This window comes from Aotus nancymaae, unplaced genomic scaffold (genome assembly GCF_030222135.1).
Source record: "Aotus nancymaae isolate 86718 unplaced genomic scaffold, 86718_ANA_hifiasm-v0.15.2.pri h1tg000034l, whole genome shotgun sequence".
In the NCBI taxonomy this organism is placed as follows: Eukaryota; Metazoa; Chordata; class Mammalia; order Primates; family Aotidae; genus Aotus; species Aotus nancymaae.
Window position 1 is genome coordinate 76,919 of NW_026988448.1, and position 23,678 is coordinate 100,596.

Here is a 23,678-nt window from a genome sequence, read left to right on the forward strand (position 1 = left end):
GGACATCTTCCTGCTCCACCTGACACAGCTGTGCCCAGTGTCGGAGGAGTCCTCTCCCATAGCGTGGAAAGAAGTCATCTGTTTCTTCCTAACAAGCTCTATAACATGAAAATTCATAATTTGGTTTTAATTACTAAAGCCTGGGCGATACCTGTGACAGGCGTGAGTAGGTCAGGGGCCTTCTCTAGGAATGTCCTCACCGGGGTCTGAACGCGACTGTGTGCTCATCCTCACTGTGGATGCCTATCCAGAGATTTCTAAATCTGGGTTTGGGGAAGGCCCTGTTATAAATGATGGATGACCTTGGCGTAGCATGAACCACTTTCAGTACGTGATATACATCAATTTAACTGCCCTCTGCATTTTTCTGCAATGCCTAAAGTCTTGGCCTCCATCTGAAACGGTGGAATTCCATGTCTGTAGGAGCATCCTAAATGACTGGGAAAAAATACACTCCATAAGCAAAAGCTAACTGGATTTTTAATTTTTCATATGAATTTCTCTGGCAGTAAGTTACGTAGCTGAGGTGCTTGAAAGGATCACCCAGAATAATTATAATCCCAACTCCTGAGGTCAGCAAGCCAGCTGCGGTGGGTCTGGAAAGGGAGTCATTCAGAGCCGGCGTGCGGGGTTCTGCTTGACCCGGAGAGCCGGCGCCTCGGAGAGAATCCAGCTTGCTGTGTGTCTCCGCCTCACAATGACTTTTTCTTTAGCCTTCATAGGTCTTTTCCTGAAAAGTGAAAGTTATTAAAGTAAAATATTTCAATACCTATTGAAAGAAACATAAAGGGAAATGTAAAAACAACCGACCTTCAGGAGAAGTAGGAAAGGCCTGAGAATTGAGGCCTCTTTCCAGATGGCCACGCAAGCTATGAGAGGTGGCCACTTGGCAAGCAGGCCGCAGTAGCAAATATAAACCTGAATCTTACCTACTTAAAATACTTGTAGGCAGGGCCTGGAGGCTCATGCTTACAATCCCAGCACTATGGGAGGCTGAGGCAGGGCATCACCTGAGCCCGGGAGTTTGAGACCAGCCTGCGCAACAAAGTGAGACCAGCCCCCATCTTTACAAAAATTAAAAATTTAAAACAATTAGAAATGTGATTTTTTTAAAGAAGAATATGTTATATCTACTCTGTAACAAGTAACTTTAAACACTGTTTTTAGTATCGAGGACGTTTATTTTACGTCCATGATGAGATAAAATGGTAATTTGATACAACCAGCACAGGATTTGTGAAATAGCTACAATAGTTACAAAAGTTTCAGATTGTGGAAAGTTCTGGAAGTGTTCAAATGATACCAAACTTAAAAACATAATAAGTAAGATGTGAAAGAGAAAGACCACGGGGTGTAGGGTAGTCAGACAAGCGGCTTCAAGCCTGTTTGGGAAGAGTGGGAGGCTCCTGCTGCTGCCAGGACCGGGCCTGGAGGGAGTCAGTTCCCCTGGTCCTGCCCTGGGTGACGGTTCCAAAGGCTCTTGGGGCTGAAGCTCCCATCTGGGCCCAGCCCTTCCTCCGCTTCACTTCTTTCTAAAGCTGGACTTAGTATTGAGTTATTCACAGCTATTCTATCTGATACACAATGTTTTGGTGTAACTATTTTTCTATTCAGGAAAAACACTTATTCTATCACTTTTAACCTCAGGAAAAAGCACTTTCTGGTGTCTAATACTTGTGTTTTATTAGAATCTGCTCCTCTGTTGCACGTTAGTGCACATTTAATTTGGCGGCTGATTTGTAATGGAGCCTCACGGGTTTGGAAGGATGTCCTGTCAAACGGCCCCTTACAGTATCTCATCTATAAGTGGCTTTTCTCTCATATTTTCGATAATTAATAAAACGCTCCCAAAGAAATCAAGTGGTCTTTAGAAATAAATGGCCCCAATTTATATAGCTCTATTTAAAAAATAATGGGTGTGTGCTTCCAGAGATATTTTATATATATAAAAACAAGTATATTAATTTTTCTTCTGATTCTTTTTTGGACAAATGCTAATTATTTTCCAGCACCTCTTTTCACTATATGCAGTTACAACAGTTAAATATTGAAAAGACTTATGAATCTGTTCCAATGTGGTGTGGTCGTCTAGCCAGAGTGACGCAGCTGCACGCATGCGTTTTCTCCTGCCACTGAAGTAGGGAACACCTAGATGTTAAAGTCGACAATGGAAGGATATCAAGCAGAGACGTTAAAGCCGACATGCGCAGAAGATATAGATATATATATACGTATATACATATGTATGCAGAAACAGTCTCTCCACTTTTGTAACCAAAAAACCATATAATTTACATTTTTTAGTGATTTTAGACAAGGAAATTCTCAGATTTTGCATAATCAGGGTCTCAACCCAGCAAGCAATAAATTCAGAACATTTTTTTTACTGGATGCACCTGGAACCAGGAATCCCAGCTGTTTCAAGGCAGAATCACTAGGAAAGAAGAAGACCCACGAAGCATCAAAGCTGGTGCCACAGAGTCCACCGGAGCCCTCCTCCAAGTCCTAAATATCGGAAAGGTTCACTGAGCAAAAGCAAATGGGTTCTGTTTGGTTTCTTCATCCACAGAAACTCTGAGGTTGAGCTGGAGGGAGACGGCAGGAAGGAGGTGGTGCTGGGGTCGAGGGTGGACTGAGGGAGACCCGTGAGCGGTGACAGTGATGCTGTGGACACACGAGGAATAATCACAGCAGCCCGGCTGTTCGGTCTGGATTCTGACTCGAAGTTTCACACACGCTGGCCTCACCCGGGCGGCTTGACGGGCCCAGGCTGTGCCAGCTCCTGGGCTTTCTGGCCCAGCAGGTCTGCTGAGTTTCCAGGCAGCGCAGGTGCTTGTGGCCGGCCCCACCCTCCGAGCCCTGGGTGGAGGTGAGGGTCCTCACTCCAAAGGAACATGGGCCCACAGGGTGGCCACCCATCACGGTCTCAACACGTGATCCTAGAATGGTCATGTGGTCACTGGCGGAGCCTGTGGCTGCCAGCGCCTCTCCCGGCCCTGGGTGAGGGACGTCTTGCCTGCTTGGGGTCCTGGCCTGGCCTTGCAGCCCAAGGCTACGGCAAGGACGAAGTATGCACGGGAGCAGGGTGAGGGGTGGTGGGCCCCAGGGCACAGCGCCTGTGAACCCGAATGTCCCGCATGGGTCAGGGGGTGAAACTCAGCCCGAAGGGGACCCAGGGCCTCCTGGGGATGAGGCAGGAGGGAGGTGGAGCAAATTGCTTCTCCGCTAAGCCTCCTGCTGGGCTCAGAGTGGAGAGAGGAGAGATGAGGTGGGAGGAGCTAGGGGCTGTGTGGGCCTCAGCCGCCACCCCGGGGGCACTGTGGGCCTCGGCCGCCACCCCGGGGGCATTGTGGGCCTCGGCCACCACCCTGGGGGCACTGTGGGCCTGGGCCATGCCATCCCAACTCCAGAATGACCCCAACAAGCAGTGTGTGCAAGTCCTGCTTGGCCCCAGCCTGTGGCCACAGTGAGGCTTATAGGCTCTGATTGGCATCAGATGTATGATTTGATCTCAGACACCTGGACCGTTCCCACTTATGAACAGGCCAGGGGGCAGTGGGAGGGTAGAAAAGGGCACTGTGTGGAACGGTGCCGTGGGATGGAGTCGTCTGGGCACTGGCACGGAGACGGCCTTGGAGTAGGAGTTGATGAAGCCTGCCGGCCTGGGCAGGGTGAGTCTCTGTCTCTTCTTTTCTGGCTGTGCCTACTCACCCCTACACTCTTCCTCAGAGAAGCCTTCTGCTCAAAGTCAGCTCTCCTGAGGGCTAAGGACGCAGGCCTTGGTCCTAGCTCTGCCGCTTCCTAAGTGGCCCTGGGCCAGTTCCTTGCCTCTCTGGCCTCACCTTCCTCGTCTGTGTAATGGGCATGATGGCAGTCCCACCTCGCAGGGCTGCTGTCTGCATTGAATGACTTCGAGCCTGCGAAGGACGTAGCAGGGGCCGGCACCCAGTGAGAACCGTGTAGACATCAGCTGTGTACACCAGCGCAGTAGAAATCGCTGAGTAACTTTTGTTTAATGCCCACCTCCCCAAACTGGACTGAAGTGTGTTGTGCTATGTCCCTACCATTGTTTGTCTATGGACGCATGACAGGTGTGTGTGAGGGGTGAGTGCAGGAATGAATGAACGCACGTAAGGTGATGGCGTCGTGAGCCTGAGGGGTGCAGGCCGGTTGGTTCCCTCCCTGAGGCTGCTCTGTTTCCGACCTCTCAGTCTGAGTGAGGAGCCTGAGTGAGGTCCCCCCTCTTTCAGAGGGGACCTTTCCCCAGCTGCACATCCAGCAGAGCACCTGGAGAGGCGGCCTTCTGATGGCGCACACGGCGGGTGTTCAGCACGTGGAGAGGCGGCCTTCTGATGGCGCACACGGAGGGTCTTCAGCACGTGGAGAGGCGGCCTTCTGATGGCGCACACGGCGGGTCCTCAGCACCTGGAGAGGCGGCCTTCCCAGGGCACACACGGCAGGTCCTCAGCACGTGGAGAGGCGGCCTTCCCAGGGCACACACAGCACGTCTTCGGTGACTGCTCATCATGCGCGCCTGCGTCCAGGTTGCTCTGCTAGGTCCATCCGGCTGTGCTTGGCGGGTTTTCACCACGCTGCCCACTCCAGAGATGAGGAAACAGAGGTTTTGAGAGGCAAAGGTGCCTGGTCATGGCACAGGGCCAGGAGGGCCCTGTGTTCTGCCGCTCACGCCCCGTCTTCTCCCTGCTGTGTCACATCCTCAGAAATTGGCACCCTCTTTCCTGTCACCCTCAGTGTCCCGATGGGAGGATGAGAGGGCAGGAGCCTTGGGGTAACTCCTGAGAAAAGTCCGGCAACACAGACGCGCCACCCAGACCCGAAGAACGCAGCCCAGACGGGAAGAACGCAGCCCAGACCGGAAGAACGCAGCCCAGACCGGAAGAACGCAGCCCAGACCGGAAGAACGCAGCGCTTGCCGTTCGCTTTCCTTTCCTCTCCCCTCCTGCGTCTCGTGCTGTAAACCTGTCCCTGGGATGGGAAGGTCTTGGAAGGGGTGAACCCCTGGCTCATTTAGCTGCTCTGAAGGAGGACTGCCTGCAGGGAGCTGCCCCATCACCCTCCTCGCACCTGTGCCACCGACCTCCCTCTCCTCACTCACGTGTTGAAGGCGCCTGGCACGGGTGAAGGAACTTGTGTGAACCGCTCCATCAGCAAAACACCGCCCCCTCCACTGGGTTGTTCTGGGAGCAAGTTGTTACGGCCGAGAGTGGCTGGATTTGAACCAAGTGCTTTGAGCTACAAGACTTCGTAGCTGTTATTCCTCCTTAAAGCAGGGATGTTTCCTCACATTGTACTCTACGGTTTCTTCCACCAGAAATTCGTACCCCAGTTACTCCAAAAGCCACCGCTTTTAGAACAGCATAGATGGGAGGGGATCTCAAATGGGAGCAATTCAGACGTGTCCCTGGGAATGCGAGGCCGAGGCGGATCACTTCGCGAGCTCTTCGTGTCTGAGCAGCACGCACATCCTCAAGTCTAGCGTCCAGCCTGGGCTTCACAAAGGTGTTTGCCGTCTGCAAACGCTGCGCCTGAGTCAGCCCTTCTTTCTAGACCCTTCTTCTGCAAGGACAGCCTGCCCCCTTGCTTGTTATCAACACTTGGAAGTCCAGCCAATCGTTATCTCCAGAAGAACGACATGGTAGCGTCAGAGTTGCTTTCTTGGGCCTGGATTTGTGTTTGCAGGCTGTGCTGGCCTGTGGAGATAAGCCAGGCTCTGTCCCATCCTAGAGACCAGGCTCTGGCAGGGAAGGTGGGGCAGGAGGGCTGGGAGTCGTCTTTTCATCCCAAGGTGGCTGGAAGGTGAAGTCAATGCACTTTCAGGATCTCTAATTTCTGCCTTGTAAAATATTTGAGTCATGAATCACAGAGCAGGTTATCAAGGGACGCTTGGTTCTGTCATAAAACTATCTCATACCTATGAAGAACAAGATCGAATTATTTTTGTGTGGGTTTATTTAAGTAAACACTGCTTGAATGCAAGGATGAGAAAGCCACAGTGCTGGATGGCTCAGAGACAGAGGCTGCCCGAGGGCTGAGGTAGAGAACGTTTCAATGTTGGATTCTGGCCTCAGCCACTCACCAAATTTTGAATCTGCAGTTTGTACCATTCTATCTGTACAGTACAAAACAGTTCCTTATTTCAATGAAGAAAATCTCTCATGAAGGATATTCTATTATTTAGCATATTTACATTTTCCTTACGATATTAAAACCTGCACAGATATATTCCAAAATATAACCAAAATATTATCATTTCCCGTCAAAAGCAGAAAATACTTTTTGCCTCTTTCGGGAACACATGATTAAAAATAAACCGATGACTAAGAAGCTTAAGCTCTTTAAGAAATCTGGATTTGTAAAGAGATGGTCCAAAAGGGAGGAATGAGGAAAGGAGGATTTCGAGAGCTTTGGGAGGGGCCGCAGAGTGAGGCTAGCTTTGTATCCTGGGGGATTCTTACCAAGAAAAAGGTTATGTTGCAAGGCCTGGAAACGATGGAACATGTAACCAAATGGTAATAGTAACAGACGGGAAAGAAAGACTGGCTTTAGGAAGCACCTAAAAAATGGTGCGCAGACAGATGAACCAGAATAATCGTGTTCCTTTTTATCCCCGGGGACACTAAATTCCCAAACGTGCATTATTGAGTTATTTTTAGATATTCAGCCAGCAGGGAAACCACTGAGAACACCCCGCGTAAATCCTCATGCAGCTTTCCTGAAGTCAGCGTTGCCTGATGAGTGTCTGTCACGGAAGAGGGCTTGGGAGGGCTGTGCTGTGTCCCTTCATGGGAACCAGTGACACGTGTTCCAGCGTGCCTGGGCACCGTGACCTTGAGCGGCGCTGTGAGAGTGCCAGAGGATGATGGCGCCTCGAGGTTACTCATTTTCTCTGCCATCCAGTGAATTGCTTGTAAATTTCCTGCCATATTACTATTGCATTTCCAAAAAGTAAGAAAACATCCTCAAAACATCGTAAGCTATATTTCTGATGTGAATGTTGGTCTGTATTTCTGTCATATTCAAAATTGAAAAAAAAAATAATTTCAAGTTCTAAAATGTTTCTCCTGAGGAGTTTTACTGGGCATGTGTATGGCTATGGGAATTCCAAGTTAATTCTGAACAGAATATTCAACTCCCAATAAACGCTGAGAAGAATGATTTTTATTTCTCGAGTAGGTATACTAATGATGGGGGAAGTGGACCCGTATAGCGGCTTCGATCTGTTGGGAGAGAAAGAACTACACTTTATATTTGTAATATGCATCTTTCAGCATCCTACAAACGTTCAAACTGTCACAGATTACTTGGTCACACGTGAGTTAGTGGATTTCCAATACTCTACAAAAAGGTAGTTCCTCACCATTCTCCTCTACACATCGGAATCAAGCTGAAATCAGGGTTTTTAATTATCTTTGGTTGTATAATGTCTCAAGATTTTAAAAACATTTCCTGTTTTACCTAATTGACTTCAGTACTCCAACATAGGCATTATGTTATGGTTGTGATGACATTTTTTAGGTGAAGAGGCTAATATATCGGGTTTTAGGGTCTTACATACGTTTGTCAGGTGGAGAGACGGTGATATATCGGGTTTTAGGGCCTTACATACGTTTGTCAGGTGAAGAGACGGTGATATATCGGGTTTTAGGGCCTTACATACGTTTGTCAGGTGGAGAGACGGTCATATATCGGGTTTTAGGGTCTTACATACGTTTGTCAGGTGGAGAGACGGTGATATATCGGGTTTTAGGGTCTTATATACACGTGCAACCCCTTAGCACCAGAAGTAGAAACTAGTCTTTTGTTTCTGAGTCCAGGGCCTGCGACTTTGGGTGACAGGGTCCCGTCAGGGTACTACACAGCTTACAGAATTTAACTAGAATGTGCCGAAGCACTGCAAATGAATCAAAATGGAGCAGAACTATGTGCTTAACTTAATTTGTGATGACCATCTAGGAGTCCACAATAATTTCGTTTCACTCCTTATTTTCCTCTTTTAGGTTCCACAAATGAAAAGTTGCCCCAGCGTGAAGGCGCAGGAAAAACAGGTAACTATCTTAAAATAAATGTCTGTGATGATGTGTAACATCTAACGTAGTGTATCCCGTGAAATAGCTTCTGGAGTTACAATGCAAACATCCCCTAGTAATGATAAGGAGAGCCAAACCAGTTTGCTGCCTCTTTATTCATTCAGCAAATGCCATTCACCTCTCCTGATCACCAGCTGGGCTGGGCCTGTGCCCTGCTGGGATCACTGGTGTCAGGACTGTGCTCTGTGGCTTGTTCGGGACCACGGGCAGACCCTGTTAGGACCCGCTGGAGCCTCCTGTCCATGACTTCGGAGAGGGCTGAGGCTCAGTATTTTGGCTCCATGTGGGATTCTAAACCATTGCAATTATTGAGGACCCTGATAAAGATGCCTCTACTCCTCCCTACAAGGAGGAAGAGGAAGAGTGTTTCTACCTACAGCGATCGCTGCCTCTGAGACTGGTACAGACAAGAGCCCAACAGGACCCTTAACCTTAAGCATCACATGGCAGCCTGAGGGTCCTGTTTCGGGGGCTGTCACATGCCCACCACAACCCCCAGGAAAGTCTCCGTCCCCTTCCCTGCCCTTGCCTCGGCTAACAGCCTTCAGTACCAGGACACATTTCCGCTTTTCTCTTACATCAGCCCTTCAAGTCAGAGGTTGTTTTCAAGATGAGAAAAAATACTTTAGTACCAAAATTTTAGGGACTTTTCTTTTGCAATGTAGGTTACAGTGTAATGAACCAGTAACAAACAAAAATAATATAGACAGGGCCGAGGCAGGCAGATCACCTGAGGTCAGGAGTTCGAGATCAACCTGGCCAACATGGTGAAACCCTGTCTCTACTAAAAATCCAAAAATTAGTTGAGTGTGGTGGCACCTGCCTATAATCCCAGCTACTCAGGAGGCTGAGGCAGGAGAATCACTTGAACCCGGGAGGTGGAGGTTATAGTGAGCCAAGATTGAGCCACTGCCTTCCAGCCTGGGCAACAGAGTGAGACTATGTCTCACAAAAAAAAAAAAAAAAAAAAAAACAGACCGGAGTTTTATTCAACCAACCAATCCCTTCTGCATATGTGGGAACTGCGGTGGGTCCCGTCCCTGCTCCGGAAGATCCTTTGCAGAAAGAGCTGAATGACTAGGACACAGACATGTAGGAGGGTGCAAGCCGGCACAGGAGTTAACGTCAGCCTGTCCAGAGGGCGCCCTCCAGGGATGAGGGAGGAGGGGCTTCCTGTAAGGGGAAATACGTAACAGGTGTGAGCTGGGACGGAAGAAGCCTCCCAGTCAAAGAAAATAGCTCGTTTTTCCAGCCGAAAAATGAGGACAGGCCTAATGGGAACGCTGGGTGGGGAGAGGGTTTACGTTTGGAGAAGAAGAGGTGGGGTTGGTAGAGCAATGCTGTGAGCATGGGGTCGCTGTGTTGCCATTTGTAGAGCAAAGAAGGGACGATGCTCGTGGTTAGAAAGATTCATCCAGTGTGGAAAGGGAGGAGGAGGCGAAAGCCCGTCTTCTTTCAGGCGGCGTGCCGAATCCTGCTCATTATGATACTTATTGTACCCACTGTAAAAAAAAAAATCTGGAGGAATTGGAACATGGGCATGAAAGTGAGTTAAGGAAAGAACACGCCCCCCTCCCAGCCCGTGGGGTAGGGCCGCATACGCAGAGGGGACACCCCAGTTAAGCAACAGAGCTGACTTTCAGACGCAAGTGAGGCAACGAGACGCTTCCCACACTGACGGGGAAAAATGACCCAACGCACAGCTCTTCGAGATTTGTGTTTTATTCCCTGTGTTTTATTTATTTTTGTTTTATTTCCAATGGCCTTGTTCTGTGGGGACAGAGCCACCCCGTCTGTGAGGGACGGGGCATGGAGTAGGCCCTGAGGATGCCCACGGCTGAGGACGCAAGCGTGGTCGGGGCAGGGCGGGGAGCAGCCTCTGGCGCCCAGAATCAGGGCGGGGAGGAAGATCGGGCGTGGAGCACGACACTCACCCTGTCCTCAGGCCACACCTGCCCTCCCTGCGTGCCACCCAGACTGAGCTTTCAGGCTGGCCTGGCCCCAATGACGGGGGAAATGGGCTGGTGGCCCCAGAGTGGTGACTTGGTGAGGCCTCAGAAAAAATACACAACAGTAATAATGTATTCGATTGTCCTCATTCCAAAAAATTTCAAATATGTCCTTTTAAGACTTTTTGTATGTTCTTGTGTTTAAAATATGTTTCCCATTTTGTTTTATTTTCTTGGAAGAAGATTGTAAAATAGTCAACCACAAAATATTTCTAGTTTATTGTTATTATCAGTGTTAGACTTGGATATTTCAAATAACTGTTGTTACATTTCTGTCAGTATTTTGATAGCTAGCGAACTGTTTTTGAGAGATTGCTCAATGTTAAATTTTTTTTGACAAACTGTTTTGATTTTCCCCCGAAAAAGCCTCACGAGAAACTTTGTTCCTCAGACCCCTGGGGAGCTGCTGACTTAGTTCTATCTCCGCAGCCCTCATCTTTGCCACCTTTTCCGGAATTTCAATCTGAAAGTTACTATTTAACAAAATGATATAAGCAAGCTTCAGTGGAAAAAAAAAAAAAAAGGGTGATCCTGAGAGCACCACAGTGCCTCGTGGTCGCTTCCGGGGCTGCGGCCCTGAGTGTCTGGAGAAGGAGTTCTGGCTCACGTGCCCTGCCGTCCTGCCAGGCCTCTGAGCCATGTAAAACCTCCTGCTTTACCAGGGAACCCAAACCGTGTGTGTCAATTAATTAAATACAGACGATTCACTTGGAAAATGCGTGTCCATGGGTGGTGCAGGGGCCTGTGATGCCCCAGCCCACCCTTTCCTCCATTCTCCATCACTTTCACCGCGTCCCCTCTACCCCGTGCTCCTCACATCCTCGCTTAGATTATTCCACGGCAGCAGTGGAGACAGGGAGGGCCAAAGGTGTAGCAGGGTCCAGGATTCTCCAATCCTGTCTTTTTCTTGGTGAAGACAGAGGGCGTGTTAAGTATGCAGGCTCTGCTCACCCCAGTCCCTGCCAGGCCCTCTTCTGTAACCTCTAGTGACCCAAATTCATGACTTTTTTTTCCCAATGCTAGCCTTTCTTGGCTCTAATTATTTGGGTTCCTTCCTCGTCTGCCCTTTGGCCTATGATCGGCCCTGACGGTTTAGAACTGGTGGGATATTTCCCGAGTGGAAGTTAGGTTAGCGTCCAGCCTGGAGCATTTTAAGTAGCAGCTCTTAGGAGCAGTGATGTAGCTTCACCCCCGAGGCAGCCGCGGCACCGGGTCGGGTCTGTGTGGGGTTGCTGTTGTGTTTGCTGTGGGGGCTGAGTGCAAGACCTTAGCATCCACCTGTATGCACACTTACTTCACTTACTCTCATAATTGTAGTCTCCTTGCAAATCTTTTCCGTTCTGAATTCAGATGATGCCGCAGCTCCGGCGTTGGAGACTCAGCCTCAGGGAGATGAAGAAGGTGAGCCTGGGCGGGGCTGCACAGCCCGGACTGGGGAGGAGCTGGGAAGTGGGGCGGGTCATCTTGTTACAGCTCCATTTAGTATGGATTGTAACATGCCAGATGCAGAGAGAAAAGACCACATAATCTCACTTGTATGCGGAATCTATTTTAAAAACTCCAACAGTGAGAAGGAAACAGGAAGCAGAAAGGTGGCCACCAAGGGTAGGGTGGGATGGAGAAAATGGGGAGATGAGGTCAGAGGCTGCGAAGCTGCAGGTACGTGGGGCGGACGAGTGCACTCATCCAGCGTCCAGCACCAGGAACGCAGTCAATGATGAAGTGACGGTGGACCGCATATGCACATTTCCCAGCCACACACCCACGCAGCAGCCGTGAGATGCCGGGAATGTGAATTGGCTTGGCTGTAGAAATAATTCACTCTGTAAATGTGTATCTAAACATCATGACGTGAGCAAACTCACAGCAGAAACTGACTGCGCTTGCCCGTGCCTAGCCTCAGGAGGGCACCCACTGTTTTTCCTGGTGTACTTGGAGCGAGGGATTTTCAGATATTGCCACGGTGCATTCTCATGAGGGTTTTGTTAAACACACGTTTCTAAGTTGACGTTTCACAGTTTGGATAATATACAATGTATGACCGTTTTCCCTGTTGGCATTTCATGTCTTTACAAGTTCATGACAAGGATAGATTTCCTATTTTTACCTTTAATACATTGCCTTAGGTACTTGCCATTGTGTAAAATATTCCCAGGTCAAAGGGGACCTTAGTTTAAAGGTAAAGTATGAGGAATACACAGTATAAATTAGCCAAACATTGAAACATAGAACTGCATTATGCTTTGCAAATGATAACGACTAACGCGGCGGGGTCCTGAGTGCTGCACACTGCGTGCCCTGCGCCCGTGCGTCCCTGCGGGCCTTCGGAGTCCCCTCCACAGATGACGGCCCTGGAGCGTTTGCCTCAAGCCCACCTGGGTGTAAACAGCAAATGGCATTCAAACCCAGGGGGCTTCAGGGTCTGTCCTGACACTAACTGTGACCTGCTCTACATCCTTTTTTCTGTTTTCTTTTTTTTGAGACGAAGTTTTGCTCTTGTTGCCCAGGTTGGAGTGCAATGGAGTGATCTCGGCTCACTGCAACCTCCGCCTCCTGGGTTCAGGTGATTCTCCTGCCTCAGCCTCCTGAGTAGCTGTACTACAGGTGCACGCCACCAAGCCCAGCTTTTTTTTTTTTTTTTTTGTATTAGTAGAGAGAGACAGGGTTTCACTATGTTGGCCAGGCTGATCTTGAACACCTGACCTCAGGTGATTCACCCACCTTGGCCTCCCAAAGTGCTGGGATTACAGGTGTGAGCAATCATTGCACCCAGCCCATTCAATTTTATTTGTTAAACAATATTACTACAAAAAGGGTATTCCTGAAAAGTTTTAGGCACAAGTTATATTTCACATACTGCATTTGTATTGAATCTTTTAACTGAGTGAAAACCTTGTATGTTATGTGAATAGCCATTTTAACTACACAACGACATATTTTTGTACATTGGGCATTTTTCTAAAACCTGATTCTTTCACAGTGAATTCTCCAAAGACCTTTTAATTACACTTTTGGATAGAGAAAAAAAATGCCAAAAATATTTAAAAATGTATATTATGATTTCCTTTTGTCTCATGGTCTCATGCCTATAATCATTGTAACTCTTTTAAAATGTTCAACGTGTGTTATAGTGATTCATTTTAGCTTTTGGACTACTTGCTACACTCTGTAACTCAGGACATTGCGATTTCAGGATGAGTTAAAGAGGCTGATTGCTTCCTTTTGCTTCACAGATATTGCATCACGTTACCCTACCCTTTGGACTGAGCAGGTTAAAAGTCGGCAGAACAAAACCAATAAGAATTCAGGTAAGACGGTGCCTGATGTCGCTTTGTAAGGAGTGATTTACTGGATCTAGAACGTGTTATTTTCATGGAGTTAAGCGTACAGTACAATTGACCCTTGAATGACATGGGGGCCGGGGCGGAGACCTGGCACAAAGGCCTGAGTATAACTTTCAACTCCCTCAAACTTAACTATAATAGCCTATTGTAGACTGGCAGCCTTACCCAAAATACAGTAGTTAACATATATTTTGTATGTCATATGAATTTTATACTGTATTCTTACAAAAACAGAAAAGAAAATGTGATTAGAAATCATAAGGAATAGAAATCCATTTACTACTGGTTAAGTGGATGTGGGTCGTCATAACGGTCTCCGTCCTCGTCTCTTCACGTTGCGTGGGCTGAGGAGGAGGAAGCAGAGAAGGGGCTGGCCCTCTGTCTAGGGTGGCAGAGGTGAAGGAAACGTCCTTGCAGCGGTGGGCCCATGACGTAAAAACCTGCTGTTCAGGGGCCAACTTGGTTACTCAGTCGTGAAGATAATTCTTAAGATTTGATCACTAGCATAAGTTGTAAAACTTGGCATTTTAAAATTAAATTTTCTAAATTCTTTAAAAGCTTTTTCTGTAGATGTCAAACAAACTATAGCTTTAAGTATAAAAATGGAGATGTTTGTTAATAAGTATTTGCTTTTGACCTAATTTCAGAGATGTTAAACCACTTTGCTAATTTAAAATCCTCCAAATCATGTGCATTTTGCTTGCTACAAAGCAGAGTTTGAGAGACCTTCTGCCTTGTACGGCTGTTTTAACACTTTGAAGACCAGTGATGGTCGCTGCATCTTGGCGTAATGATTCTGACTGTTTCGTGGGGACGGATTTGTTCTGTAGCTCTCCTTTAGGCTCTCAGTTGATTGCTTGCACGCCTCTCATTGCCTTTTCAAATGAAGATTTCACAGATTCTCATTGAAGGGAAGCAGCTGTGTAGGTTTAAAGTCGTTCAGCTGCTGAGTCAACACGGAATTAGTAACAGCTTGAATTTTCTACGATCAGCTTTGGGTGAAAAAATTGCAAACATTCACAGAGGCTGTTTATGCATTAAAACTTTATCTGTGTTTATGCATCCATGTATTCTTTTGCTTACAAAAAAATCAGAAGGTTTATTAAAGTTCAAGATACTGGGAGTGGTTCGATTCTCCCTTCATCCACCCATGCCTCTTATAGACCCAACCTAAGAAGGACCCTTGAGGGAAATGCCTGGGTCTCCCTAAGCCAGCAGCCCCCTCAGAAGCCCACGGTGAGTCTGTGGTGGTCCTGTCCACTCACTGACGCCTGCAGAGCTAGCGTGATGCGATGCCAGGTGAGCTAGCGCAGGTCAGGGTGTGACTGCTGCCCCATGGTGTTCTGAAATCACCGCCTCCAGCCCCTGAGTCTCAGCTGCGTGGTGTCTTCTTGCTGCTTTACCTTCTGGGCTGAGATGAGGAAGCGCAAACCCCAAAGGCACACATGCAGAAACATTTATCACCTATTTATAGCATTTTCCTCAGAAACGCTCGCTATAGTGTTGGTATGGATATTTCTCCATACAATACCCTATCGTATGGACACGCTAATCTCTGTATGTGTCTTGTAAACTTTTGACACTGGGTTTTGTTCAATTTTGTCACCCCATTTTAAAAAAGTTATTTTATTTGATTTATTTCTGTCTCATACAAATTTGCACACGAGAGATTACTTAAAACACTGTACGTTTCAGGTTTACTGGTTGGTATGGTTAGGTGTTGTAGCCCTACCCAAATCTTACTTTGCATTATAATCTCCATAATCTGAACATGTCAAGGGAGAGACCAGGTGAAGGTGATTGAATCATGAGGGTGGGTCTCCCTGCTGTTCTCACAGTAGGAGTGAGTTCTCGCGAGATCTGATGGTTTCATAAGGGGCTCTAACCTCTTTGCTGGGCACTGCTCCTTCCTGCCACCTTGGGAAGAAGGTTCCTTGCTTCCCTTCACCTTCCGCCATGATGGTGGCCTCCCCAGCCATGCTGACCTGTGAGTCCATTAAACCTCTTTCCTTTATAAATTGCCTGGTCTTGGGGAGCTCTTTACAGCAGCATGAAAACGGACTAGTACACTGGTAGGTCTTGAAAACCACAGGAGAATAAATATGTTAGCACCTAAACTTAATTTGAAAAACAAATGTACAATTCTTGTAAATGCTTTTTGTGGAAATATACATTATTTTATTTACTTATTTATTTAGAGAGAAAGTCTTGCTCTGTCACCAGGCTGGAGTGCAGCAGTATAATCTGGGCCCACTGCAACCTCTGCCTCAGCCTCCTGAGAAGCTGGGATTATAGGCACCTGCCACCACACCCAGCTAATTGTCGTATTTAGTAGAGACAAGCCATTCACCATGTTGGTCAGGCTGGTCTCAAACTCCTACCTCAAGTGATTCACCCCCCTCGGCCTCCCAAGGTGCTGGGATTACAGGCGTGAGCCACCATGACAGGGTAGGAAATACACATTTCTTTTAAGCCAATGTAACCGTTTAAGGCATTGTCAGATTAAGCTTCACAGAAGCTTGTGGAAGAAGAACATTTCTGTGTCTCACCTCTCACTTGCCACTTGCAGATTTCCAAGACTTCAAGTGACCTGCCAATTGTAATTAACCAGTAAAAACTGAGCAGGCTTCTGGTGTTTAGTGGGACTGAAAATAATGTTTTAGGAAATTTCAGTTTACAGAAGTTACCCTACACTATAATTTAAGTCAGCCGAGATGAGTGGAGCACAAAAGATGGCACAGAGTGGATTTGTAGACACGGGGCGTGAAGTTACTGGACCACGTTTGTGTTCAGTTTTCCAGCTACACGTTCTCTCTGAGGGTCTGAAGAAACACCTAGTTGGTATTTTAGGACATTAAAAATAATATGTATTAAGTTTTAACAAGGAAATGACCATCATAGGATATGTATATAATGACCATTGTTATTGAAATTTCAAATATCAGAAGAGTGTCATTTATAGTTAATTTTTATTTTAAAAATATACTTTGACTATAATCATCTTTGGTAGACATAGACATATTTATTTGAGAAAATGTAAACGATTTTGACAATAATAATTTGGGTATTTAAAAAGATGTACCTAGCTTGTCAGTACCTTTTCATGTTCTTATATAAGAAGGGCCAAATGGAAAATGCATTGCTTTTTGTTTCTTTGTTGTTTCTTTATATCAGCTAAAAGTAGTATTTTCCCCCATGAATTTGTATGAAAATAATCTAAAGTGACTTTTGTTACCACAAACATAGAGCATGGTTGCCATGCATCCAAATGCCTGAGGGCACACTGGGAAGACGTGGTCACATATGCTTTGGAGCATGTAATGATAGTAGTTTTTTAAAACGGACTATTCTTACAAAGGAAAATAAAATACTTCTGCTCTGAAAATTTGCACATGGCAGCTACACAATACAATCATGCCTCCTGTGGGATTTGAACCACATTGGGATCTGTAGCTCAGGCAGAATCGCTTCATACCCAGCTCGGATTGGATTTAGATTGGAAAAGACCTCCCCTCCACCCTCCTGTTGCTCACCTCAGGCTCCAGCAGAGCCCAGCGAGGGCGGCCCCCTCACTGCCCTCCAGGGTGGTCTGCAGGTGGGGAGTGGCCACACTTGCAAATTTACACATAGTAGCTACACAAATACTTATTAAATTAATGAAGAGTTGTACCAGCGTGTGTTCCACCGGCCTTATTGTGGTATCATTGCTTTTTTTTTTTTTTAGAACGAACTGAATGAAACAAACTAAGCAAATGGATAAATAAATGGAAAAGAGAGAGAATCTAGGCACTCCTAGAGGTTGCCTATTACACTTATCTTGATGTAAATTCAATAAATACATAAATCAAATATTCGCCTGGCTCATTTAGTAAGAAAGTCATTACTTTCATCATGTAAATCAGTACACATTAAATAAATGAGTGAGACCTGAAGTTATTGTCACTTTAATGTGCAGTACTCGGTTTTTCCTGCCAATGTAAAATTCTGTTAGTTCTTTTACTGTCTCAAATCAGCTTTGTTTTATTACTCTTTTCATAGAAGATTTATAAAGTTATAAGATTTTATTAGATAAAACATCTTGTAAAATATAGTCTTTTGATTATGTAACATTTAAACAAATGTAAACCAAATTAGTATTCTTCCCTACTGGCATATTAGGTACTTTCTAGATCTCTGCCTGATTTTTTTTTAAAACCAATCTAACATATTGAAGCAGAGGCTGTAACTTCTTTTTTTCACTTGAGCAAGTTAACTAACATCTTCACAAAACAACAAACACTATTCATGAATTACAAGCACCCAGGTGCTTAGGGTTCCATAACCCATTCAGGAGAAAACATCTCCTCTAGAGAAAAAGGCGTATGATCGTGGCATATCAAAGCCGAGGTGGAACCCAGGCTCACAGGATGGTTTCTTTATCATGGGTGCCATTTGCGGCCATTTCCCATAGTGACAGGACCCATGGGGAGGAGTGCTGAGAAAGAATGGGAAGACAGCTGGTGGAAGGCCAGCTCTGTCACATTCTGGTAGGATGATTATTCAAAGGGAGGAGTTGGTTACAACTCACGTTTGAACTGTGCCCGTCCCCACCAGGTATCCACATCTTTCACATTTTGGTGGGAGGATTATTCAGTGGGACGAGTGGGTTAAAACTCACGTTTGAACTGCGTGTGCTGGGTGTGGTGCCCATCCCCCACCAGGTATCCGCATCTTTGATGCACAGTGAGGCTGCCATCATGTTGTTTTCAGGTGCCACAGTCTCCCCCAAAACAGGGGGACGAGATAAGCCCCATTACGTTATACTTACTCTAAGTATGCAGGTTTCTTAAAGTCATGCTGATAAAGTTGTCTCCAATTCCATCAATTAGTTAACCCCTTGGGGTGTCCCGCTACTATTACACCGAGCACTGATGAGAACGTGAAAGAAGCCAGAAATAGATGCAGGACCTCAAGAAGCTACTGTGGAAACTTTTGTACTTAGGAAGTTAGAAGCGTCCTGCTGGGCTCCTGGGCAGCCTGTGCCTGGCAGGGGTGGGCTGGGGAGGGCACAGAGGGAGGCAGCACTGTCTTAGGCCTGCACAGGATGTTCTGGGGTGATGGGTCCTGGAAGACCTTCCCTGATTACCAGGATACAAGGCCAGGCATGGGCCACACACAGTCCTGGGAGCTCGCAGCCGGACTGTGTGGCTGGCAGTTGAGGCAATTCAGTGTTCATGGCTGACTGGCAAGGTGAGTTTGGTTGCTTTCCTTGCTGCCACAGGGCTTCGTCACGTGGGGACACAGTCAGCTCTGCTTCTAATCTAAATCCTGTGTTTTTTGGAACCTCATTTGGTTCTGAAGTGGGTCTCACCCTGCCTGAGATGCCGGAGGAGGGGGGGTCTGCTGTTGGGGTCCCTCCCGCTGAGGAGCGTGTGTGCCCTTGGGCACAAGTTCTTGCTGGCATTTTTGAAAGGACCTTTGCTGTGATATCGGTGGAAAATGGAAGCTGAAGCAGGGCCTGAGAAAGTGGAAGTGGATTTCGCCACGTGGGCCTGACTCCTAGCAGCGTCTGCACAGTGCACCCTCCAAGCCCAGCTCAGGGCTTCCCTGGGCCCAGCTCCCCCTCCTCTTTGCCCTGTCCCTCAGGTCAGAACAATTCCTTGTTTGCTCACATGTCTCCACTGGGCCTGCAATCTCTAGCCAACCAGGATGGGACCAAGTGGTTAAAGACACTTCCTGTTGGAGATTAAAAAAAAACAACCACATACTGTAAGCTGTTCAACATGCAGAGAAATTCACCCACTCTTGGGTGTCCACCTGTCAAATATCCGGGGTCCTATGACCTGGGGTTTGCTGGTTGCAAAGCAATTGAGGAGGAAGACGTAAGGGCTGTGTCAGCACGCAGCTCTCACCCCACCAAGCTTCCCCCCGGGGCCCAGCAGGGATGCCTTTACCTTCCTGTTGTCACCTACACAAGGAGGCTGGGTGCTGGCTCAGCAAGCCCAGGGGAGCTCCTCCCTCAGCCAGCACCCCACTCCCCCGTGGGATTTGGGATGGATGTGTGGAGTGTCCAGGGCCAACGTTAAGAGGTCCCGCTCATAGCATGCACTGTGGAGCCCAAATCTTGCCTCTTGGGGGGTGTGAACCACATGGGGATCTGTAGCTCAGGCTGAATTCCTTCAGACCCAGGCCAGATTGGATTCAGATGGGCAAAGACCCACCCCCACCAGCCAGCAGGGAGGAGTGGCCTCTGGGAACCACCTTGGATTTAGAGGAAGGGCATAGGCCCCTCGAGGTGGACCCCTCTCCGCCCTGAGCCCGTGTCCTGCGTGGGCCTCCTAAGTTGGAGTCAGCACCAGGCAGTCCCCTACCAGCAGGGTGGTCTGGATCCAGACACGCTGGGGACACTGTGTGGACGAGGTGGAGGCTGAAGTCAGGGCCTCTGAGTGCAGTGGGGTCCAGGCTGGCCTCGGGCCTCGGGGCCATGTGGGTCTCAGCCGGGGTGGGGCTGTGCATCACCTCCACTGTGGCTGGGGCCCCCCCACAAGTCCAGGCCTCCCCCTCCCTGCTGGGGACGCTGAAGTGTTCCCAGGGCTCTGCAGCTGTGCGGGAGGGAAGGAGGGACTCAGGTGGGGGGCTCAGCTCTGAGGGCTCTGTGGCATCTCCCGGCTGGGGTGGGACTGCCCGCAGGACTCTTCCCTGAGCCCCTGCCCTGCTGGCTCCGTGGAACTGTGGCCTCCTCTCCTTCTGCGTGATTGAAGGAGTGATGATGATTCACTTTTAAGGGGCATCCGGCTCTGCATCCCTGGGCAGGCCCACCCTGCGACCCTGCACCTTCCCACCCAGGAATCTTCCTCATGGCCTCACAGATGGTGCAGAGCCCAGCCGACGCTTCACCTCCTTTACTGCACATCCCACGTGGGCACTGGAAGCCTCTGCTTCCTGCCTCCTCCCTGGCTCTCCCAAAGCCCAGGGCTCTTTGAGGCCCCTGACATGCACCTTGGCGAACCCAGGCTTGTGCTCCAGGTCCAAGCCCCCAGGACCCTGCGGCCTTTTCATTTACTGTGTTAGGTTTTGCTTGTAAGCTGGACAGAACATAGAGGCCTCCAGCTTTGTCATCTGTGAAAACCCTCCTCCTGCTTGGGAGAAAAATGCCTTCCTCCCTAAACCATTAAACACAGTTCTGTTCAATGTCCAGGAAGAGTCCTTGATGTTCAGGACCCCTGCAGTTTCTGGAGCCCCACAGTGGAAATTCTTCTTTGCTTTATTTAGGGATGATAATTTTTGTTTTATCGCACATACTAACATTAGTGCCAAAAGACAATTATCTTTAGATTCTGCTTTAAATCATGCTAAAATGCATTCCCTAGGGGAAAATGATAGAAATTGTATATCTTTTTTTATTTCTAAGTTTTTCCTGTTTATTCTGTTTTTCAAATATGGCATTACACAAATATCAAGATACCAATTAGATTCATAAGTTATTAATTTTTGGTCATTTGAAGAGATTAAAATACTAAATTAAAGAAATGCCACCTCATAAGTGTAGACTGTAAAAGTGTATTGTTTAAAAACATAAATTAACTACCAAGAATATGCATAATGGAATGTATCCAATTTTCATAATTATAAAAGAAGGTTTTAATTTCAATCATATTTGATTCTCAGATTTCACTATTCAATCAAACTGTGGTTAACTAATCAGAATGAAGCTTTTCAACGTAAGTACAGAAAACAGTAATGAAGGCAAACCCTATCTAACTGATTTGGAAACTCACCAACACGTGTACCCACAGTCCTTGAGCCCTCACCACGAAAGGACGGCCCTTTGCCTCACTTCTTTTCTAAATATAAATGACATTCGATTCATCCTTGAACTAATGAGGTCTGATATGGACGTTTTCCTTGGTAGAATTGTTGTTGCCATCATGATATGGAGAATATTTATTTCATGTATAATTGCTTATGGTGCACCAGGCAAAGCACTGTGTGTTCTAATGCGTTCTCTAAGCCACTTCTTAGAATCGCCCTGTGAACTTGGAGCTGCCTGTCTCATAGGTAAGTTCATTCCTCAATCTCTAAGTGGCTGAGGCCAGGGTTTAGGCCAGATCTGTGATTTCCAGCCTCCTCTTGCCGCCCGCAGATTGACAGGCACACTCAGTTCCAGAGCTGCCGGCCTCTGGGGCATCTCTGAGGCTGACCGTGTAGAAGGGGCCCAGGGGCACACAGCCGTGAATGCTCCCACCCCAGGGATACTCCACCACGCAGGGGATGTGGCTTCAGAAGCCGTCTCATGGCAGACAGCACCAGGCAGAAGCTCTCCCAGGCGCACAGATGGGGCTTCCAGAGTGAGAACCAGGAGAGCGGCCGTGTCTCCACTCTGGACCTGCAGGCAGAGCTGCATCCTTCTCACCGTCGGATTTAGGAGGGACCGTGTCGGGCACGGGGAGGAGGCGGGGAGAGTGGTCGGCGTCGTGTACCCTGAAGGTGCGTTAGGACGCCACCTGCCCCGGAAGCCATCTTTTCTGCACAAGGAAGCACAGTGGCTGGAGAGGTGTGTGTGTTCACTCCTCCTCCTGAAAGCCGCCATCCCCCTGGAGGCTTTCTGCCCGTTCAGGCTGTGGTCGCTGCTGCTCGGAGCCTCCCTGGTCTGGTTCTCGGCTCTCCTGGTCAATGCATTTTACCTCTCTGGGTTTCAGCATCTCCTCTCTCAAATGGCAAGACCTGCCTCACAGAAAAGCCCGAGTTCAGTCTGGTCGGATGCACCCGTGTCCACCCAGTGTCTAGGAGTGGGATTACCTTCCAGGCGTGCTCATCGAGCTTGGTATTGGACTTGGCAGATAGGAAGGACTCAGGGCATCTCTTGAGACCTCCCTGAGGTGTGTGCGCACGCATGTGTATGGCTGTGTGTGCATGTGTGCACACACGTGCATGTTCATTGTAATAGTAACTAGGTTTTTGAGAAGTCAGGAACTAGAAATGGTAACGACAGGACTAATAGGACCAGTATTTACCTGTTGCCATGTAATGTGTGTCTTGTGGTGATCGTGGACTTGGCTTGAAGCGTAAATGGAGTGAAATACCTCTTTCTGCTATTCACACTTAACAGTAACTTAGGGCCAGCTATGGTGGCTCACACCTGTAATGCCAGCACTTTGGGAGGCCAAGGCGGGCAGATCACCAGAAGTCAGGAGTTTGAGACCAGCCTGGCCAACATGGCGAAACCCTATCTCTACTAAAAATACAAAAATTAGCTAGACGTGGTGACACACGCCTGTAATCCCAGCTACGCGGGAGGCTGAGGCAAGAGAATTGCTTCAACCCAGTAGGCGGAGGTTGCAGTGAGCTGAGATTGCGCCACTGCACTCCAGCCTGAGCGACAAAGTGAGACTCTATCTCAAAAAAAAAAAAAAAGAGAGAGAGAGAAAAGAACGGTAACATAGTAAGAGAGATTTCACTGTGATTCTGTATCCATGGTCTTTCCATCAGTTAGTTAAAGACCCATGGAGAGTTAACATGGCCCATGAATAACATGCCCCCTTCTGGAAATGACTCATGCGGTCATACAAAGATGAGAATCCCTGTCTGGTCTTGCCTCCCAGCCGGGTGTCAGGCACGTCACTTGCATAGAGACCAGCAGGCAGGCTTTGTGTGAGCAGGATGGCTGTTTATTCACCCGGGTGTGGGCAGGCTGAGTCTGCAGAGGGCAGTGGGAGAGGAGTTGGTTTTATAGGTTGGGGCGAGTGGTCAGTTAAAGGTGGTGATCTATCTTGGGAAGGGGAGGGCGTCACGGGCTGCGTGGTCACAAGGGCAGGGGTCATCTGTTACAAACAGGCGTGATCATAAGGGTGGGTGATCGGTTGAAAGCAGAGGGGAGGGTGCGGTAAATTACATGGTTACGGGGGTGGGGGTCCTGAGAAACCCAGTGTCCAGGGGAAATTCCTCAAGGCTGAGCAGGAACAGCGGTTGCAGGTTGCAGGGGGAGAGCAATTAGTTGAGGCAGAACAAGTTGTTTCATTTCTCTTTGTGGCCACCTGGTGACTTGTGGTTACGTCAGATTTCTGGCTCCTGGGGACCATCCAGAGGAGTGCGTGCGGGTCACCAAGGCTATGATGGCCAGGCTTGGACTCGGAGGCCTGACACCAGGGAGCACCCCAACAGCGCTGCCTCCAGCGTCTCCTCCTTGTCCTGTCAACAGCCACCCGCTCCGTAGCTGTGAGCAATAGCGATTTATGTCG

The 23,678-nt window shown here is 48.0% G+C and overlaps 1 protein-coding gene across 1 annotated transcript in view; it reads left to right on the forward strand.

Annotated features, from left to right (window-relative positions):
• Positions 1 to 23,678, forward strand: part of SMOC2 (SPARC related modular calcium binding 2) — a 138,785-nt gene that overhangs the window by 18,818 nt on the left and 96,289 nt on the right. Inside the window, exons 5-7 of the mRNA XM_064384093.1 lie at positions 8,019 to 8,066; positions 11,468 to 11,518; positions 13,351 to 13,425. Of these exons, the coding sequence (XP_064240163.1) occupies positions 8,019 to 8,066; positions 11,468 to 11,518; positions 13,351 to 13,425 (174 nt within the window). The remainder of the gene's footprint in view (positions 1 to 8,018; positions 8,067 to 11,467; positions 11,519 to 13,350; positions 13,426 to 23,678) is intronic.